General features: G+C 47.6%; 1 protein-coding gene across 9 annotated transcripts in view; it reads left to right on the top strand.

The window, feature by feature from the left end:
* The first annotated feature begins 4,666 nt into the window (after positions 1-4,666).
* The window catches only part of ros1 (c-ros oncogene 1, receptor tyrosine kinase), a 335,442-nt gene continuing 321,707 nt past the window's right edge, over positions 4,667-18,401 (top strand). For 7 of the 9 annotated variants that reach the window (XR_005461254.1, XM_038801719.1, XM_038801718.1 and 4 more), the window contains exons 1-2: positions 4,673-4,798; positions 8,571-8,627. Coding sequence is in view for 8 of the 9 variants with exons in the window: in XM_038801719.1 (XP_038657647.1) it covers positions 4,679-4,798; positions 8,571-8,627 (177 nt within the window). In the remaining variant the exon portion in view is untranslated. Of the gene's footprint in view, positions 4,799-8,570; positions 8,628-18,401 lie in introns of all 9 variants that reach the window. The other 2 variants (XM_038801721.1, XM_038801720.1) reach the window with 1 other exon arrangement.

Below are 18,401 nucleotides of genomic sequence, written 5' to 3'. Positions count from 1 at the left end.
ACTGAGGAGGATAATAGCAGGTTTCACAAGGGCATAGACTGATGACATTAGTAGGCACACAGCCGATAAAACTTAACATAGAAATGTGAAATGATTCATTTGTGTTGGAACCTTTCTGCCAACGGGTGCGGAGGCAGATGTAGCCTTTGCCTCGTTGATCTAATTGGTCCAACAGCACCCGTGCCGTCATGGAGTCTCTATTTGCCCAGTTGCCACAATGTATAATAATAATCACTTATTGTCACAAGTAGGCTTCAATGAAGTTACTCTTCAAAGCCCCTAGTCACCACATTCCTGTGCCTGTTCAGGGAGGCCGGTATGGAAATTGAACCCGCGCTGCTGGTCTTGTTCTGCATACAAACCAGCTGTTCAGCTGACTGTGCTAAACCAGTCTCTCAAATTCAATGTGGACCAAGCCCATCAGGATGCCTGAGTTTGCCACCCTCTCTGGGATGCCCCAGGTCCAGGGGGTGATCAATGGGTTGCATGCCCCCACTATGAGAACTGCCACATGAGGGGCCGGCCTTCTCAAACCAAAAAGGGTACCACTCGATGAGCGTGCAGCTGGTGTGTGAAATGGTGTGTGACCACGAGATGCACATCATGAATGTCTGCGCCCGATGTCCCGGCACATTCGACAGATCTCAACACCTTAAAGACGCACCCCTGGGTGAGGGGTTGGCTCTTGGGGTTATCCATTATTGTTGTGGCCGATGACATCAATGCGGAAGCCACAGACCAATGGAGACCCACTGTAATGATCCTGCTGCCGCGACCAGGGCCATGAACCTGAAGATATGGTTCAGGAGTCTGGACTAGTCTGGAGTGGCCCTTCAATATAACACGAGGAGAGTCTCCCACATCACAGTGGCCTGCTGCATCCTCTACAACATCACGCAGCAGAGGGGTGATGTTCTTGAGGAGGGGTTTGGATGCCTGCATTTGTCCGATGAGGAGTATGTGGATAATGGCCAGGATGTGCAGAGCATGCGGCCCGTGCAGGCACAGTAGGCCGCACAAAGTGTGCACCAGGACCGCCACGCATGGGACACTCTAATCGCTTCTAGCTTCTCTGACTGGGGGCTTGACCAGCAGTATGAACATCCCATCATCACCCCCCCCCCCCCACCTCCCCTCCCCATCAACTGACCACCACCTCCCATATCCACCCTCCCTGCTCTACCCCCCACCCAACCTGCAACTCCCTCTGTGATTCCTACATGCATCATTACGGGGTGCAAGCCCTAAGTGCAGTAACAGTGGGTCTGGTCCATGGGATGGAGGATGTTGATAACTCACTCTGTGATGAGCTCTTGTGCTCCGCATCGTTCAACAGTGTCTGACTCCTGCCCATGGTAGCACTTTCCACAATCCACCTAAGTGATCCCTGCATGGAAGCAGGCCACTCCATCACCTGGTCCCACCGAACCCTTGGGGTGGTGGAGGAGGGGATGGGACGCGGTGTGGGGGGGAAGGTATTGAGAGGGAGGGGTTGGGGTGCCCGGGTGATGTGGCCCTGGTGCCCTGGTCTATGCCCACCTCCAACATCTGCCCATTTCCATCCCAGCCCATCAATCACACCCTTCTGATAGAGCATCGAGGCAGAGTGAAATGTTTGTGGTCAGGTGTTTATTTTGAACATAACAGATGAACATGTCTATAGAAGTCTGTGCCGTAGCCCTAACCCTATCCTGTGTGCTGCACCCTGCCAACTTAACTGGTGCCTACCTTTCTGGCCTTATGGGCCCTAATACTATGTCTAGATGTAACCCCTGGTGGTACATCAGTTGTGGAGGCAGCCTGCTGCGAATCCCACCCTGTGACCTGGATCCCCTTTGGCGGCCTCCTCTGAGCAACCGGTGGTGTGGTGCCATTCCGTTCTGCCTGCTGTCCATCAGATCTGCCAGGAACGGTTGGGGGAGGGAGTCCAAGGCGTTGTGATGTTCCAGCACCTCTCCTGTGGGTTCACCAGCACGGGCCCCATCACGTTCTCTCTTGGGGTGCCTGATTGGCCCCCGGACTACGCTTTGGGTGGGGGTATGACCGGAGCGAACTCCGGGGGCTCCCCCGTCACCTGGCACTGCCTGTCCTGGAGGCCCACTCCGTCTCATGCAGGGTATCAATGCTCTTGGCCATGTAGCACAGGGAATGGACCACCTCCCTCTGGGACTAAGCCACCTCCCTCTGTGACTGGCTCAGGTCAGCCAGCGCCTGGGCAATGCCGTCAGTGACGTCAGTCATGACCCATTATGACTGGGCCAAGCTCTGGAGTGCAGGCGCTGGTTGGTTACTGCAGCCCCTCATGTACTCCATGACTCTGTGTCTGCACCTCCATTATCGATGGGACTGCTCATTCCAGAAGACCGATTCCCGTCTGGATGGCAGCTAGTTCCTGGGATCGGCCTGCCCTCTGACCGTCTGCCAGCTCGGGTGTCCCTACTTCCACCTGATGTACCGCTGCACGTATGTGACGCGCACCAGACAGTGCCCCAGGTGCCTCTTCATTAAAGTGCCCAACCGAAGTGTCTCTGGGATGGTGGAGAGTGTTGGAGACAGCTGTGAAGGAAAGTCGCTGTCTCCTGGTTTGGTGCCCTGGGGTGTTGCGGGCTGGCGTTTGGGGGCTTGCTTTGCTGTCCATTGCTGCCTTGTTGCTGGAAGTTTGTCAGGGTTGTGGCCAGGGGTGGGAACACCAGAAGGGCCTGCCTCATTGCCAAGTAATCCTGCAAGACACAAGACATGGTGCATGGTTCGATCATGGGTTGTGGTGGTGTGTAGGTGCTGTGAGGGTGGTGGGGGAGGTGAGGGAGGTGGGGGTGGTGGTGTGTGTGGTGTGGTGGTGGCACCACACTTGCCATAGGGATACCGCAATCCAGAGAGGGCTCACTTGGTTCCCCAATGCCGACCTCTGCCTTGGTGATTGCCCTTTCTCTGGGACCACCAACCAGGTCCAGTGCCCGTCGCTCTGCGACAGTGAGTGGCGCAGATGTAACGGCTCCCTCTCTCTCTCTGCAGTTGTTTACTGCCTTCTCCTGGGGGGGGGGGGGGGGGGGGGGGGGGAGAGACAGAAATTGCAAAGTGTTAGGCAGTGGGACGTGGGCAGCACATGGGGTGGCAGATGGTGGCCTATGTGTGCAGGCCATGTGGCATGTGATGCAGGCGGGAAACGAGCAAACTGCCAATGGGTGGGGTTTGGTCACCCTCTGGTTTGGGAGGGGGGGGGCTAACGGATATCTGGAACAGGGGTTGGTGCCAGAGGCACGGTGCTAGCTACTCACCCTGGCCGCCCTGAGGAGGTCAGGCAGTTTGTTCCGGCACTGCAGACTGGCAGTGCAACATGGCATTCATGGCCTGGCCACCTGCGCCCAGGCCCACTGTACGGCGGCGGGTGGCAGCCACCTTCCCACTCCGGGGAACAGGGTGCCCCACCTCTCCTCCATGGCATCCAGCAGGGTCTCGACCTCCACATCTGCGAGCCGGGGTGCAGCTCTTCGTGCTGCCATCATTTTGGTTGGAATGACTGTGTGTGGGGAATGGCGCTGTCAGCCTCTTGAGTACCAATCCCGACCCCGTCGAATCGGACACCGTTTTTCATTGGAATTGCACTAGTTCCACATGGCGCCGGTGCTAGCCCATTAACGGATCCTGAATTGCTCCAGGACCGGCATCACTTCCGTGGTTGTTGAAGTCCCAGCGTCAGCACTTAATCTCTGAAATGGAGAATCCCGCTCAATGTGCTTCAGCTTGGTAAGATTGTGTAATGAATGGGAAGAACAGAGTACCAAGCATTTTAGAAAGCAGGCAGTTCAGTTTGGAGCTGGAAAAGAAACTATGAAGACAGTTCCTGAAAACTTCAGCTAGAGATCCTGCATTGTTCTGACAGGGTCAGGTCTTTAAACCAGTCCAAATATCTCTTTAACAAGAAATGAAATGAAATGAAAATCGCTTATTGTCACGAGTAGGCGTCAATGAAGTTACCGTGAAAAGCCCCTAGTCGCCACATTCCGGCGCCTGTCCGGGGAGGCTGGTACGGGAATCGAACCGTGCTGCTGGCCTGCTTTAAAAGCCAGTGATTTAGCCTGGTGAGCTAAACCAGCAAGACATCTCTGTACAGCAAGTATTCCTGAGTGCTAACGGGGAGTGTAAGCCTACTTGTGACACTAATAAAGATTATTATTATTGTTTTGACATGTGACAGAGTGCAGTGCAGATTTACCAGAATACCAGGGTTTAAAAGGTTATTTATGAAGTGAAGTAATCTCTTTATAGGCTCCAAATTGATGTAAATTTAAACCTTGACATTTTGGACATAATCCAAATTATTATCACGCCATTAAATGGCTAGAAATAGATAGCTTTTTAAAAATAAAAGAATAATTTGCACTGAATATTCAAGGGTCAACAAGCGGCGTTGGTTATGACTGGGGGACGACAGTGCGCTTGGGGCAGGGTGTGGAATATCAAGAAGGGAAATTGAAGAAGATAACGGGAAAATCATGGACTAACATGGCCTGGCTGCGGCGGAGGGCGGGCCTTCATATCTGAGTGCCAGGTGCTACACCCAATGAAATACCGAGCAGGGGCGGTACCGCCCTCACCCCAACCAATCATGAGCGCCTTGGTCGACGTCATGGGGCGGAGCCCCGCCCAGGTAGAGCAGGGCGACTTTGCTGCGAGGAAGATGCAGCAAGTTGAGGGAAAGTTGAGAAAAGTTCTGCTCTCTGTAACCTTATTGAGCTTTTGCCAGGGCGCCAGGAGCGAGGTGGAGAATGCCTGTGTCGAAAGCTGCAATAATCGTGTGGTGAGTATTATATTATTAAGATGAAGTACAGAGCTTGCACTTGACAACTGCAGACAGAGAGATGGACAGGCAGGAGTCTGAGGGAGAGGATAGGAGGGACAGGGCATTGTAACAGTCTACACTATTCCCTTGGAGGGCTGCTTAACGTTGACAGTTGCCATGTTGACAGTTTACACTGCCAGCTCTGCATATTCCCATCTGCATATACACCTCACCAAATAACCATGGGCAAGTTGAACCTTTGTGTTTTACCGTCGTAATATACATGGAAATACTTGAAAAATTGACCTGCGTTATATTTCCTGTCAATTTTCCTTTAACTCTTTTCTTCCTTGTGCCCAGTGAAGACGGACGAATGAAAGCCATGGTGTGAACGCTGAGATTTGAAGTTTATTGGAGCCCGTTCGCCACAGCCTCACGGTGACTCATCTTGTGAGGCGCTGGGTCACCGCATGTCGATCTGTGTGGCCATGAAATTAGTTCAGTGAAGAATTTAATTTTGAGAGACATTTATTTTTCGTGTACGTGGGCTGGCACCAGCTCTCCTTTTAATTATCCGAGCAACGGGAGGCTTTTAAAATGCGTTGAAGGCATTGGCGTTCACTAAAGCAACGCTTCAATGGGTGGTGATCAACAATTCCGAGCATTTTAATTCTTTTTAAATCAGTCATTTGATTTGTTGTTTGTATAATTCTGCAGCTATTTTTGTTAAGTGCACAAAGTGCCATGGGAGGGGGAAATAGCTTTACTGCATTCCTCAGATTGAACTGAGCTAAATGTGTTTGTGTCCTCTTGCTATGTACAGTTGAGCCCTTTACTCAGTTACTCATATTGGCTGTTGCCTGCATGCTTTTTGTCATTCTGTCTTTTCTTGAGGACCCTATCCCACTCTCAGGCATGCTAGTCTGAGTTACCTCACATGCTTTCATTGGAATGGTCTTATGATTTTCACAGTAACATCACTGCAGTGTTAATATAAGCCTACTTGTGACACTAATAAAGATTGTTATTATAATGGTGCTCACTACACAGATAATAATAATCTTTATTAGTGTCACAAGTAGGATTACATTAACAGTGCAATGAAGTTACTGTGAAAATACCCTAGTCGCCATACTACAGCGTCTGTTCGGGTACACGGAGGGAGAATTCAGGATGTCCAATTCACCTAACAGCATGTCTTTTGGGACTTTTGGGAGGAATCCAGAGCACCCGGAGAAAACCCACGCAGACACAGGGCGAATATGCAGACTCCGCACAGACAGTGACCCAAGCCAGGAATCAAACCTGGGACCATGGCGCTGTGAAGCAATGGAGCTACCCACTGTGCTACCATGCCGCCCATATGCTACCGTGCACAAATATCAGAGGCCACGGAGTGAAATGTGATCACACAAATCAAATTGTCATACCTCACCATCCAAACAACGAATCACAATGAGTCCAAAGGTTTTTCAGATTTGCTCTATTATAAGGTTCAAATCGTCTCTATAATGAAGCGCTAAAGGACATTGCTGAACTCTATCTGATTTAAACAAACAGTTATTCGGACATAAATGTACTACAAATCTCGTGCATCTTACATGTATGACTAGGGTAGGAGTGGGAGCATGGCCGTGGCTCTCATCCTTCATTTTGATGCATTCGCGCGGTTTTATAAACAGAATGATTTTTTTTTACCAACGGTTGCTATCTCTGGAATGTGGCTGCACATTCTGTGCTGTTTTTCAGCATAACTGGGGCAGAAGTGTGTGTAACCAAAGTCTATTATCTTCCTCACCCCACCAGGCTCAGTAATTCCTGAAGCTAGCATATCCTGATAACGGTGGCCAAGGGAATTAACAAATTGGAAATAGATCCAAAATATGTATGTGGGTAAAATAACTTTTGAATAGTTGAGTAACTGTCTGTTGTGTCTGCACAGAAACATGTTGCTTTTCAGACTAAGTTGACCAGAATTTATTGCACCAAATTCACAGCAAAGCTGCTGAAATGTGACCAGAAATAAAATAACGAGTGAGAATTATTTACAAGTCTGTGCATTTTGTTGCATTTGTCATGGAAAAAAGCAGGGCCATCTGTTTTGGCAATGTTTTCTTAAAATGAGGAAGTTGTGGCAATAGTTGCAGTAACGCTCAATTGCGTTTGTGCCACACAAGCGCCAGGCAGTGACCACCTTTGTAAAAATTCCTTCTTGAGATTTGGGTTTTGGTGACAAGGATTGAACTTGTTGCACATCTCTAATGACCCTTGAGTAGATGGGGAGGGAATCTAACCATCTCCCCTTGATACTCAACAGTACTGTATCGCTGAACCCCATCATCAGCATCCTGGGCATTACCTTTGACCAGAAATTGAACGTGACCAGTCATCTAATTACTCTGGTTGGAAAAGCAGGTCAGATGTTGTGAATTGTGTGGTGAGTAACTCACCACCTGACTCTCCAAAGCTAGTCTAACCCCAACATGGTGCAAGTCAGGAGTATGATGGAGTACTCTCCACCTGCCTGGATGAATGTGGCTCCAACAACATTCAAGAAGCTCAATACCATCCAGCACAAAGAAGCCCACTTGATTGACTGACACGCTATCTACCACTTAAAATATTTACTCACTCATCCCAATTATGTGGTTGGATATTGCAAAGAGGAATCTTTACTTTGCAGCTATCCTTAGTCAAAATCCAGTGGTTCACCAAATCACAATAACTGAAAACGAGCGGCATAGTGGTCCAGTGGTTAGTACTGCTGCCTACGGCACTGAAGACCCTGGTTCAATCCCAGTCACGGGTCACTAACTGTGTGGAGTTTGCACATTTCCCCGTGTCTGCGTGGATTTCACCCCCAAAACCCGAAGATATGCATGGTAGTTTGACTTGACCACGCTAAATTGCCCCTTATTGGAAAAATTTTTAAAAAGGAAAGTCTACCAATTCTGCACCTCCACTGTCACCTACTGGTGGGGCTACACCATACTTCATTATTAACCATCGCCGCAATCTCATCTGCACAGAAGTTGAGAAGACGGCATGACCCCCATGTGGCACTTAAAACCCTCCTTGATCTTTATGGTGATTAATACTAAGTTTTAATTTAATTTAAATAATCTTTATTGTCACAAGTAGGCTTACATTAACACCGCAATTAAGTTACTGTAAAAAGCCCCAAGTTGCCACACTCCGGCGCCTGTTCGGGTACACCGGGAGAATTCAGAATATCCAAATTCACCGAACAGCACATCTTTTGGGACTTGTGGGAGGAAAGTGGAGCACCCGGAAGAAACCCACGCAGACACAGGGAGACCGTGTAGATTCCGCACAGACTGTGATCCAAGCCGGGAATCGAACTGGGACCCTGACGCTGCGAAGCAACAGTGCTAACCACTGTGCTACCATGCCGTTGATGGCTTTGATAGAATATTAAGCCCAAGAGTTCAACCAGCTCTGATTTATGTTTTTCAAAAGTTATTGCTCCTGACAGACATATATTTCCCTGTCAGGGCAATTAAATTTTATACATCTCCTGTGTCATAATTCATAAATACCTTGGTTGGACGAAGAGAATCTTTATTATTTATATTGATACAGTGACAATTTATCACCTTAAGAAGAATGTTAGGTATTATTATCAACTTTTTTTTCCGACTTTTTTTTCAGATTGATTGATAGTAATTCCAGTTATTCCAAAAAAGAGGGGGAAAAGCCAATAAAATATGTAATTATAATGATTATTATTCATAACTTTATCAGCTGATGAACCTTTTTCATTTTTCAGGAGCATCATTCCATAGACCTGCACTGGGAATGCAATGTTGAAAGAAAGCTCTCTTTGGTGAGTTGTAATGAACAATGTTTTGCCTTTCAACCTGCTACAAATAACCTACACAATAAAAGCAACAACTATGTGGTTAGTGTGAGAGAAGAAAGACTTGGTTTGAAGTCTGCATGATTGGCACTCCTTTACTACTTAAACTTGTCGTCATAAGCACTGATTCAACAGTTTAATGGTCAAATAGATTATGGTAAAATACATAACATTACCATATAAAGCTCTATGGAATTTTGAAAATGTTTGTTGTATTTCTTTCCTTGCCTCCTCTGGGTGCAGCTGGAGGTGGGAGATTCATTATGATATGGCTTGTTACTTAACTTTAGATATCCAAACCTTCTCAGACACTTTGAAAAAGTGGTCTGTTAGGAACTATACTCATTTGTGTCTTCAAGCTCATAATAGTTGACATAACCTGAAAATTTAATTTGACTCTTACCAGATGAAATACTTAAAAAAAAATAAAGCTTGCTGGAACTGTATTTATGGGTGTAAGTGTGTTTCCATTTAATGACTATCCCATTAAAAAAAATCTCCTTAATTTGTCTTCACATTAAACATCGGAATATATGAAATTGTTGAACAGGTAGGAAAAGTGAACAATTGAGGCATATAGACCCTAGCTGGTGTATATGTTTTGAACTTAATGATAGAATTGGTGATCTTGTTGCTGTCTGGTTGGTGCAACAGCCAATCTGAACTCCAATTTGTTCTTTTTGCCGTTTGGAGCATTTTATGACTTTTTAAAAAATTCCCTGCTCTGCAGGGCAGTGGATAACCTTTCTGATTGAAATTGATCATTTGTTTCTAATTTTGTAAGTCTTATAAAACAACAAACTTCTATTCAGACCCCACATCAAAAATATCTAATCCTTTAATAGCCTCTTTAAACTGCTTATCAAAATCTAAGTATTCAACACCCAATTAAAATAATTTTAATGTTTGAAACTCAGCCATGCATTCATAATGGCATAATAATAGCCCTTAGGAAATGTTTTTTTTAAAATTTAGAGTACCCAATTCATTTTTTCCAATTAAGGGGCAATTTAGTGTGGCGAACCCACCTAACGTGCACATCTTTGGGTTGTGGGGTCGAAACCCACGCAATCGCGGTAAGAATGTGAAAACTCCACACGGACAGTGATCCAGAGCCAGAATCAAATCTGGGACCTTGGCGCAGTGAGGCAGCAGTGCTAACCACTGCACCACCGAGCTGCCTCCTTAGGAAATGTGAACAACGACTTATTGAAACTACATGGCCTGATCGTAATTATTTTTCTAACCTACACCGAATGACCTGTTAATCAAAAAGAGTCTAGCAGAGTTTTTTCTAACTCCACCAGATAGCCTAAGCCTATCTTCATGTTTAAAGAGCAGGGAATAAAAAAAACTCAGATCATGGCCATCCTCTGTCTTATCATAATTTACAAAAGTTTTGTCCATTAGCTCACTCAGCTAAATCGCTGGCTTTTAAAGCAGACCAATCAGGCCAGCAGCATGGTTCGATTCCCGTACCAGCCTCCCTGGACAGGCGCCGGAATGTGGCGACTAGAGGCATTTCACAGTAACTTCATTGAAGCCTACTCGAGACAATAAGCGATTTTCATTTCATTTCATTTCAATAGCCGTTATTTTTCCAAATTGGAAAATTGAGTTTGGGGGGGAAAAATATTTTCTGTTTATAAATTAAGTTGATCTTCGCATATTTCTGTATCAAGTTCCACCTTTCCATTGTTTTCTTTTAAAGCAACTGGTAATAATCAAAAGTGATTTATTTGAAGATTACTTATCATAACGGCTTCGAGAAATATTTGAAAGTGTTCCATGAAAACTCAGCTTCAGTTGATGCATGAACATTGAATGAGAACATGTCTCTTGAATTGGCTCCTCAGTCCAAATATAATTTAAATTCTAGGAAATCATAAATATCTGGATAGAGTGATATTTATGCGTGCATTAAAACCTATAATCATACGGTCTTTATGGGACTTGTTTTATCTCAAATTGGTCAGCTCATGACTTCCGGTGGCGGCTATGAAGGAGTAAGTCACACATTTGGTGGCTCCCGCTCTGGTCGGACTTTTGGACCTTTCTCCCGGACCTTTTTCAGATTTTAAATGGTAAATTCGAATGCTGAGACAATTGGGCACTGTTTCCACGTATCGGTGTATGGACAAAAGAACCAGAAGTGCACAAAAAGGCAGAAATAGAAAGATAGACAAGAGCTGTGCTGAAGCTTCAGCTGGAGACAGCATGGTCGAGGACCGGAGTCCTGGTGTGTCGACCCAGCCATCAATGGAGTAGTTGATGCAGGTCATCCAGGCTGGCTTTGTCAAGCAGAAACGGGACTGTCTGGGCCCGATTAAAGAGTCGATTGATCGGCTGGAGCACAGATTGGACGCCCGAGATCGGGCGATCCAGAAGGTTGAGAAGGCACTGGCTGAGCAGGAGGAGCAACAAACAGCGGTGGAGCTGGAGGGGGGGGTGCTGCGGAACCATCAGAAAAGGCTTCTGGAGAATGTGGAGGACCTAGACAATAGGTCCCGTCGGCAGAACTAAAGAATTGTCGGGCTCCCGGAGGGGTCTGAGGGAGCTGATGCGGGGCATACGTAGCCAGTTTGTTTGAAAGGCTGCCGGGGGAGAGGACATTCTCCCGACCCTTGGAGGTGGACAGGGTGTACAGAGCGCTTGCGAGGAAGCCGCGAGCGGGTGACCCTCCGAGGGCAATGGTGGTGAGATTCCACAGGTTCCTGGACAAGGAATGTATTCTTCGGTGGGCCAAGGGAACGCGGAGCTGTAAATGGGACAACAGTATCCTGTGGGTGTACCAGGACCTGAGTGTGGAGGTGGCTTGGAAAAGGGCAGGCTTCAACCAAGTTAAGTCAATCTTCAAGAAACAAGTGAAGTTTGGACTGCTGTATCCGGATCGTCTCTGGGTCACATACGAGGACCAGCATCATTATTTTGAGTCGCCTGAAGACGCGCTAGACTTCGCAAAAAGGAAAGGACTGGTGGGGGGGGGGGGGGGGGGGGGGGGGGGGGGGGGCTGAGAACTCTCGAACTTTGATGCAACTTGTTGGCTTATATTGGTCTCTTTTTTATTTTTTCTCTTCTATTTTTGAGTTCTGTTTAAGAAGGGCGGGGAAATAGTTTTTTCGTTTTCGGGTTTTCTTTTTGGTGGATGTTGGCAATGTTTTTTTCTTTGATGTGCACTTCTGTGGGATGGGTTTCCGTGTTTGTTTTCTTTTCAGCTGGGTGACTGTGTAACACAGACTTCAGCAGTCTCCCTCCATTTAAAAAAAAAATATATATATTTTCTGGGCGGAAATTGTAGCAATCATCTTGAAACGGGGGGGCGGGATCCTTCGACCCCCCCCGCCGGGTCGGAGAATCCCCAGGAGTCGATGTCAATCCTGCCCCCACTGTGTCCCGAATTCTCCGCCACCCTAGATTCGGCGGGGGCAGGACTCGCGCAGCGCCGGTCGGCAGGCCCCCGTGGCGATTCTGCGGCCCGCGATGGTCCGAAGTTCCGCCGCTGACGAGCCTCTTCGCCGGCTTGGGGGGGCGATCGACGGGCGGGCCTGTGCCGTGGGGGCAGTCTTTTTCTTCCGCCTGCGCATGCGCCAGGATGACGTCAGCAGCTGCTGCTGCATGCTCCGGCGCATGCGCGGACTTACGCCGGCCGGCAAAGTCTTTTCGGCCTCGGCGGAGCGGGGACCACTCCGGCGCCCCTAAAGGTGCGGAGACTTCCGCACCTTTGGGGTGGCCCAACGCCGGAGTGGTTCACGCCACTCCAACACGCCGGGACCCCCCCGCCCCGCCAGGTAGGGGAGAATCCCGAACCTAATTCTGGCCAGAGAAATTGCAGTCCACACCACCAAATGAACTCCCCCCTCACTAAATAGTCATACGCGTTGGCAACAGGTTGGCCAGGTATGAAGCAGTCAAGAGGATCCCTCTGGGGGAACAAAGATGTCCACCGGGGGAGGGGGGGCAGGGGCGAATAGAGGGACATGCCTTGCCAGTGCTTTGGCACTGCCAACCTGTGCTGGGGAAGTGCCAGGGCAGACCTGAGAGGGAGCCCCATTTAGCGGGGTGGGGGGGGGGGGGGGGTTGCATATATGTGTGGTGGGTGGTGGGGGAGAGCAGACACTTAAGGTGGCAGGGGATGCCGGCAACCAATGTTGGGGGTGGTGTTTTGCTGGCGGTGAATATCTGGGACACCGGGTTGTTACCCCCAAGACATCCGGGATGTGGGCTGGGGTCATTTAGACTGCAGGGCTGGTTGGAGCATCCTTCAAAGATGGCGCCTGATATGTTTGTTTTCCAGTACTAAGAGGACCTGTCCCGCCAGAGTACCGGCTTAAACCATACCCGCTCACTTTCCTTTGGTAAAGAGCCTCAAGATTCAGTGAGAACTGGCCATGGAACGGGAGAGTTCCACACTAGCTTTCTGTGTGAGCCGAACACTTTGCCAAATTCTGGAAAGATCCTGCCCACTGTATTTTTTTGCAAAAAAGAGAAATGTGATTAGGAGAGTTTGGAATAATTAGAACATAATTAAATGTTTCAGAGTGAAGTATGTTTTCTAATTGGCTTGTTTCCACACCTAAACTGATAGAAAAACTGAATGACAATTAGATGTGATGCGACTTTAGTTTGCTGTGCATAGAAATTAATGTTGTACTACGATTTCTGAAGGTTTCCCTTCATTTAATCTGTTAAGTGGAAGACTGTTCTTTTTTATATGATACTTACTTTTATATCAGGTCTTCTGAGTTATCTGTGGTTCAATACTGGTAAATATTTTGGAGTAGTGGGTTTACCGTGACTCTAGGAGAGTCGCTCTCTTTGATAAAGTGCCAAAGGGCTTCCAGTTGTCCAGCTATTGGAGCTTGGCTCTAATGTCCGAAAAACTGTTCTTTCCATATTCTGACACATCCTCAGTTATGAACCAAAATGCTAGCCAGAAGTAATGTGCAGAAGTCCTGATTGGCAGTGCCACCCTCCTGATTCTGGCTGCTATTTTTTTCCATTTTGCCAACCAGTAGTAACTTTTCGATCCATTATTTAGTACACTTGAATTTCTTAACCATGATGAACAAAATACTGGACTGGATTCTCCATTTTCGGAGTCTGTGGACAGTGTTCTCCGTTCCCCGAAGCCAATTTCGTAATCGGCGATCAGGCGGAGAATCCCTTTTTACGATGTAATCAGGGGTGGTGCCTGTTTTCAGATGCTCCGCCTCTCCAAAGCAGCAACATCGTGGAGCATGCCACATGCAACTGGGACCACCTCAGGATGTTACCCAAAGGCCCTCGCCCCCGATGCTCCACCCCCGGTGGGCCGAGTTCTTGACCGCGCGGTTGACTCATGGTCTCAGCGGTCGGGTGCCTGGCGTGGAGACTGCGGACTGTGCCCAGCACTGCCAACAATCAGGTGGGAGGCATGCTGCTGGCTGAGGGGCTTTGGTGAGGGCTGGGGGGACTGGTGGGGGGGGGGGGGTGGGGGGTGGCTTGGAGGTGGTGAAGGGGTGCGCAGCAGGGCACTATCTGGCAGGTCGGGTCCGCGCACGGCTGGCACCATGTTGTATGATGCGACCCCTGCAGCTCGTCGTCGGCTGTGGACCCGGCAATTCCCCAGACGTTTATATCGGGAAGGCCGTGCGTTTTACGTGGTGTGGATGTTAGCCCCTCGCCGGTCGGAGGATTGGTGCTGGGGCCTCGCCGACTTTTCCCACGTAAAATGCCACGGATCCTCCGGACATAGCCCCAAACTCGGAGAATCCAGCACTATGTTCTTCCGCTGGATCTGAATTGCTTCTGGTTTGCGCTGGTGCTCGGCGTGGCGCCCGGAAGTGATTCACTATTCGCAGTCATGCAAATTGATCCATGGTGGGGAGTGCAAGGGATTCCATTCCAAATCCCGCTGTTGGGCCGCCATTTTGAGTGGGTGGCCCGATAGTTAGTGTAATAACCCACATGTGGCCCAGGGGGTAGGTACGATTATCTTCCCTGTGGTCTGTGCGGAGTACGCGCACCTCTGCTAGTGGCGGAGCAGCTCTACTAAACCCTGGATTAATGGTCTGCCAGTAAGGCACTGACCAGAAAGGAACCCGATGGGGATCCACTGGGCTGTGTATATATTGTGCTGTAAATGAAAACTATTGCTTTATTTTACTTGTTGTGGACTCACCGGTGTCCTTATTAAATTGAGGTCTGGCAGCTGGCCCATCTCCTGCCTGTGATGCAAATCCTGACCCCCCTCCCCCACTGCTGACAATTAAAGGCATCCACCCCCCCCCCCCCCCCCCCCCCCGGAATTACTGGGTCATCAACCCCCCCCCCCACCTCCATCAGAGACCCATACCCACATCACTGAACCCCCCCATATCAGAGAAACCCCCAATCAGCGACCCCCCCTGTCACATCAGATACCTACCTGCCCCCTTTATCGGTCACCCCTGCCTGCAATCTAAAGAGCGGTCCAGGCAGTAATAATAAAAATAAATCACTGCTTTTTAACTTGCCTGCCCCTTAAACCTGCTGCCTCAGACAGATGTCTAGAAATCGTTTAGGTTAGATTCGCAGCAGGGTACTTCAGATGCATTCATGTGTGAAGGGAAATGAAAATAAATAATTCAGACATCTGGCTGTCTGGAAGCTATTGCCCTGTCAATTGCAGCCTACTAAAATCTATTTCCCTTTGAATAGAAGCCTTGTGGATCAAAGTATCTGAGTGGGTTTAAAACCTTGTGATTGGTTTTGTAACAACTTCTGCTTTCTTGTGGTTAGCTAACAGTGGTTAGCTCTGTTGCACCACCCGGAGATCCGGGTTCAATTCTGACCTATTGTGACTGTCCCATGTCTGCGTGGGTTTCCTCTGGATGCTCCGGTTTCCTCCCACATTCCAAAGATGTGCAGGTTTGTTGTATTGGCCATGCTAAATTGCCCTTAGATGGGGTTACAGGGATTGGGGCTCGGTGGGGTGATGGTCTGTGCGAGCTCGATGGGTCGAATGGCCTCCTTCTGCAGTGTAGGGATTCTATCATTCTCTGATTTCATGAATAGTGTTTCCTGAAGATTAAATATGCATGCAAGAATTATGATTGTTAGAAAAAGTTTCTGGAGCAGTTGATGGAAATAAAGCAATTATAAAATTCCAAATACTCCCCACTGAATCCAATCACGAGGAGAGAAAAATCTCTTTTATAGTTAAAACTTTGCTGCATTAGAGTTGACCTTCAGAAAGACAAATATTTTCTTACACTTTGTGTTTCCTGTGCTTTGAATATAACTGTAAAGATATTTTTTGTTGTCAGTGGACTGTTTCTAAAGATTGTAATTCTAAAGACCACCTCTGTAATGGTTTTGGGGCAGTACGAAATTACTGCAAATGTGGGCAGATCAACACCAAGCCTGCGATTGTGCTGAATTTTTAATCCAAATAGTTTTATTGATTTTAAATAAATCATCCAGCATATTTTTGGATCGTTTAAACATAGCTTGCATCAGACTCCTGGTTTAGTGCAGTAGGTAGAAACCTGGTTGGTGGAGCCCCATGTCCTGCAAACAGAAGATTGAGTTTGACTCCGGGTCTATGCTGATCTGATGCACGAAAAGAGGGGGAGAAAATCAGTTCATTTCCGTCTGCTGGTTTCCAGTGAAATATGTGTATGCAGAAATATAGAAACATTAGCAGACCATTCAGTTCCTCAAGCTGTAGTGCCATTCAGTTTGATGTTTTTTGACTTTCACAGTTTCTCTTTTTACTCCTACAGCAAAGCAGGTGTTGAACAATTTCCATTTCCAAGGAGGCCTTGGTAAATGAGGTTTTTATGCTACTCCTTATTTCCCATGCCTCTGGCTGGGCAGCGGGATGGTTTTCTGAGCATCTGCTGGTATCATTTAATGATTTTTCTGAAGGGTGGGTGACTATGAGCCATTGTTAATTGAAAACTTAAGCCCTCATTATACTGGGATTTATACATTACAAATATCGCTCATGGGTTTAAGTTTTCAGTTAATTTCTGCCGATTATTTTTTATTGGCTGTATAACATTCAGCATTTCTATCTTGTTAGACGAGGTGGGAGCTGAAATAGTGACATTATTTATGTGAGGCTGACAGATGGTTACAGAACATAGCTGGGGATGGAACACGACCTGTTTTAGTGGAGTGATGCGCATACTTGGAATGTGTGTTGGAACCTGCTAAAGCGACATCGTTGTTTCCTTGAAGCAACTGCCATAGCAGTTGGTGATGTGTCATACAGTCCACTTTGTAACCATTGTAAGAGAATAATAAAATTAATAACTCATTAAATTCCATTTTTAACCAAATTCCCTGAGAGAACCTTTTAAGTACGGAGACTGGTATAATTGCAGGATGAAATCCTTTTTTTTTCTACCCAAGTGTGAAATGTTACAGTATCAATTCAAGCTAAAACACAGGTTTAATCACAAGTAAACACTAATGTATACTGCTAATTATTCATAAATACAATTTTGAGGTGGGGCAGGGGGATGGGAGCAAGACAAAAGTACAATTAGAACAATGCCTTTTTGGAGACTTTTATGGTTGGGAGAGAGGTAGCAAGGTAAAATAGTTTTGGAAGAGTATTCCATTGGCCAGGGATATGTTACCCAAAATCATGTGGGCTGCAACTTCCAAACTCTACCAGCGTCATATTGTGGGGGATTCTCCAAAAGAACGCTGGTGAGTTCCGTTTGGAGGTACCCAGGTAACGTTTGGAAGGTAATAATTGCCTGGAAGTTCAAACGTCCCCTGGACAATTGCCCCGCATGAGGAACCAGCCAGAAAATGCAGTTTAAATCGCAAACTTCGGATGGTTCTGACTGGGCTGCACCAATAGTTACTCAGAAAATGCTGGAAGAATTAAAGCCTCTCCTAACCTGGGTGAAACTATTGCACAGGCCCACATTGACCCCTCCCAGGACTCCCGGCGAACTCCCAGGGGTCTCCCTCCAATCTCAGACGAGTGCCACCAAGGGTCTCCATCCCCACAGAGATACATCCCCCGCCGCCTTATCCAGCCTCCTAGGCCTAGGCCCTACCATACCTGACCACTCCCCAAGCCAGGTCCGATCTGACACCTCCCTGAGCCCCCCCCCCCACCCAAAGGGGTGCGGCATCCTTTCCTTCGACAGAGCAACTCAGGAGTGAGCTGCGCTACTCTGATCTCACCCAGCCTGAGTTGGAATGTTGGGTGAGACAGGATTAGAGGTAAGAAACTTGGATCAGAGTGCCAGTCAGACACTGATTTCCACTCTGAGGAAGTTCAGGCCCAATATTGAAATGATGGGCCGAACATCAAACAGTATCTTGGAAATGCACCGAAGGGGACCATTTGGCTCATCGAGTCTGTATTAGCTCTTTCAAAGAACAATTCAGTTAGTCCCGCTCCCTTTTGAACGTTAATATTGAACTTGTATACACCAGATGGTGCATTCCAAATCCTAACCACTTGGTGGATAAATAAAACATTTTTTCTAATGTCGTCCTCTGGTTCTTTTGCCAACCACCTTTAAATCTGTATCTTCTAGAGTTTTGGCGTTCCAGTTGTTGGAAACTGTTTCATTTTATTTACTCTTATCTGAACCGTTCATGATTTGAACACCTGTTAGAGCAAGGTAGCACAGTGTTGTTCCACAGCGCCAGGGATCTGGGTTCGATTCCCGGCTTGGGTCACTGTTGTGCGGAGTCTGCCCATTCTCCCATTGTCTGCGTGGGTTTCTTCTGGGTGCTATGGTTTCC

This window comes from Scyliorhinus canicula, chromosome 7 (assembly GCF_902713615.1).
Source record: "Scyliorhinus canicula chromosome 7, sScyCan1.1, whole genome shotgun sequence".
In the NCBI taxonomy this organism is placed as follows: Eukaryota; Metazoa; Chordata; class Chondrichthyes; order Carcharhiniformes; family Scyliorhinidae; genus Scyliorhinus; species Scyliorhinus canicula.
This window is presented reverse-complemented; position numbering and strand designations above follow the sequence as displayed.